Here is a 3076-nt window from a genome sequence, read left to right on the forward strand (position 1 = left end):
AACTGATCGGGTGACTTTTTTTTCCAGGAAATCATACTTTGCAACACGTCCGGTACTGTACTCGTACACTGATACAATCCAAGCGCAATAATTTATTCGCATCCTGTCAGTTTTTCCGCAATAGGCCTATACATATTATTTAGAATATGTATTATTTGGTTATTAAATGTACTTTAAATAAAAAAAGAAAGAAATTTATAACCGGCAAATATTTCAAACAATCACGTCCCTGAATATGAAGCCGTACCGTCTGTAGAAAAATAAACCGGACACAACCCATGAAAAATATCAATATTTTTTTTTCAAATTAAGCAATACAACAATATAATACTAAGGAAACAAACGTTTATAATTATTTTAAGATATGTCGGGGCCAACATTTTTATCCATCGTTATAAAAATGGACAACATAATAAACTTCTTTTGCATGTCTGTTTTACCGATCATCTCTAATAATCTCTTATCAGATTTAGAATCTAGACGTTTAATATCCGCAGACAGATAATAACTGAGCCGCGCCATGAGAAAACCAACATAGTGGGTTTGCGACCAGCATGGCTCCAGACCAGCCTGTGCATCCGCGCAGTCTTGTCAGGATCCATACTGTTCGCTAACAGTTTCTTCTATTCCAATAGGCTTTAAAAGCGAACAACATGGATCCTGACCAGACTGCGCGGATGCGCAGGCTGGTCTTGATCCATGCTGCTCGCAAACCCACTATGTTGGTTTTCTCATGGCACGGCTCAATTATATTATTACAGCCTTTCATTTTAGAAAAAAAATAAAAGTGAGGTTGTCTAGGTTACGTTTACCTATTTTACGATTTTAATGTACACGTAAAGTTGGGTTTTTTTACGGATCGCGCCCGTGTTCACCCGTTACAGCGCCGCTACTGCACTGCAGTGAGATGTGACCTAATTGTTGACCTAGTTTTTGAAAATGAAAATAATTACAAACTGGAGCGCAGAAATTGACCTAAAGAGCAGAAGATGAAGGACATTTATAAGATATTTCAGAAAATAAGTCCATGGATTAAATCACATGATCATTTTGTGAAAAAATAAAACTGATAGATATTAACAGTTTACGATACTGGATGGAAATCCCAATCAATCTATTTATATAATTTATATAATGCGGGTTATTTATAGGGCGACCTCTCTCTATTCCTAGAAAACCGTTGAGATCGTTTTCTCGGTAGAAGGTGATAATATTTTCTCATCGCCTCTAAGCCTTCTAGGTAAAGCATTTTGCTCGGAAACAGTGCCGATGATGTGTGTATAAATACAAGTGTTGTATCAGGATTTATTATTTTTGAACTTACATATGTCGAGTTTGTTAGATAAAAATATTTCTTATTAGATAATATTTAAACTATCAGTGGCACGGTGATATAGTTGGTGTTTATCAAGCACAATTTACATATTACTTTATAGAATTAAAACACAGAAAACCATATGGGCGGACCCGTGTGCGTAGTGGTTCCTATGGCCAGTCGGCACGACATACCACAATTCGACGGTAATGAAAATGCCGACGACGTGAAATCTTGCTCATCATCGTCGAGTTGCTCGTCAGTTTCGTGTCACAGACATCCCGACGAGTATTACTGCGAAAAGGATCTGTATGTACAAATAGGGACACGGTTTATATTACACTCTGGGTGTTTCTACCATCCAAACATTGGCAGCACGGAGGCGAAGATGATTTTAAAATCATGTCCAGTGGGAACGTTTCTAGTCAGAGACAGTTCGGATTCCAAATATCTTTACACCATCAGTGTAAAAACTAAAAGAGGACCTACTAGTATACGAATATGCTATGAGCATGGACGATTTTCACTAGATGCGGACGAAAAATCTAAGAGTCAAATGCCAAAGTTTTCTTCGTTATTAGAACTGACAGATTATTACATAAGAAAAAGCAAGGGAAAGAAATCAGAACAATGCAGATTTCTCGATAAAACGGGTAAAAAAGATTTGCCAATAGTGATGTCAAAACCAAAACTGAACGAAGTACCGTCGCTTAGACATCTAGCCAGGACACTTATAAATCGATCCCTGCCGGCGACAAGTTCGTCGGGAATATCTTCTCTTGTCGAAGATCTACCTCTACCAAAACCTTTACGGAGTTATTTAAAGGACTATCCATTTCTATACTGAGCCAGATCTACGGGTATGTGAATGGATTAAGTTTGGCACGTGTAATAACGTGCCGGCGGCAATACCATCCCTACAGAAGGAACACAGCCTCTGGTGGCGAGACCGGCTCCAACTGGTGGTTGGGACCCAAATTTGGACTCGGCATGGACAGGGCCAGTTACTGTAACAGTGCAGAGTAATTCAGTAAGTTGCCAGGAATATTCGTGAAACTGAACAGATGTGTGTTTCTGCGACTCTGTGTTCGTTTTATATAATTCTGTTACTCAGGGATTTAATTTAGCTAGACCTCCATTGTTATTTATTATTGCTAATCACATTGTTGACCTTTAAGGGTCTGTTTAGTCATGGACAAGAAGAAATTTTAATTTCTTTTAATTGATCTTTATGTAAGACTCTATACAGTTAATATTTATTTATATTATTCTAGGCTGAAAACGATGTCTCGAAAGGCTATTTCATCTATTTTTTTTTCAATGTAAGATTTTCTTTTAAGTCTTAACATTTGAAGAAAAAGCAATAAATAAAATGTATTCAAAATTATCTGTATTTCTTTTCTTAGAGTATTTTCTGTCTCAGGATATTTCAACGTCCGCAGAGGCAGCATTTATACCCTTTCAAATATTACTATTTCTGTCGACTACATCTGTCCTGTTCGTGTTGTTTTGTTAACTTAGTACTAACAAATATAGACGTTAAGCAAACTATTTACCATGCAATAATAGAAATTCATTGGCATTGTTTCCATACATCACAAGCAACAGGGACTTATATAAAAAAAGACTTAAAAAGAAAGATCTTCTAATATGGTAATATAATCGGTGATATAATCGAAAAAAAAAATATGGTTACTTGTTTAATTTTGTTGAGCGCTTATTTCGATTCAGATTTTTTTTTCATTCATTGATAAAAGTATA

General features: G+C 36.2%; 1 protein-coding gene across 1 annotated transcript; it reads left to right on the forward strand.

Moving 5' to 3' along the window:
- Positions 1-1160: 1160 nt before the first annotated feature.
- Positions 1161-2702, forward strand: LOC128554413 (suppressor of cytokine signaling 2-like). Its single transcript, XM_053535696.1, has one exon. It carries the CDS (start codon positions 1458-1460, stop codon positions 2160-2162), a length of 705 nt encoding a protein of 234 aa, XP_053391671.1. The 5' UTR covers positions 1161-1457; the 3' UTR covers positions 2163-2702.
- The last annotated feature ends 374 nt before the right edge of the window (positions 2703-3076 follow it).

The sequence above is a fragment of the Mercenaria mercenaria genome, chromosome 2 (assembly GCF_021730395.1).
Source record: "Mercenaria mercenaria strain notata chromosome 2, MADL_Memer_1, whole genome shotgun sequence".
Classification (NCBI taxonomy): domain Eukaryota; kingdom Metazoa; phylum Mollusca; class Bivalvia; order Venerida; family Veneridae; genus Mercenaria; species Mercenaria mercenaria.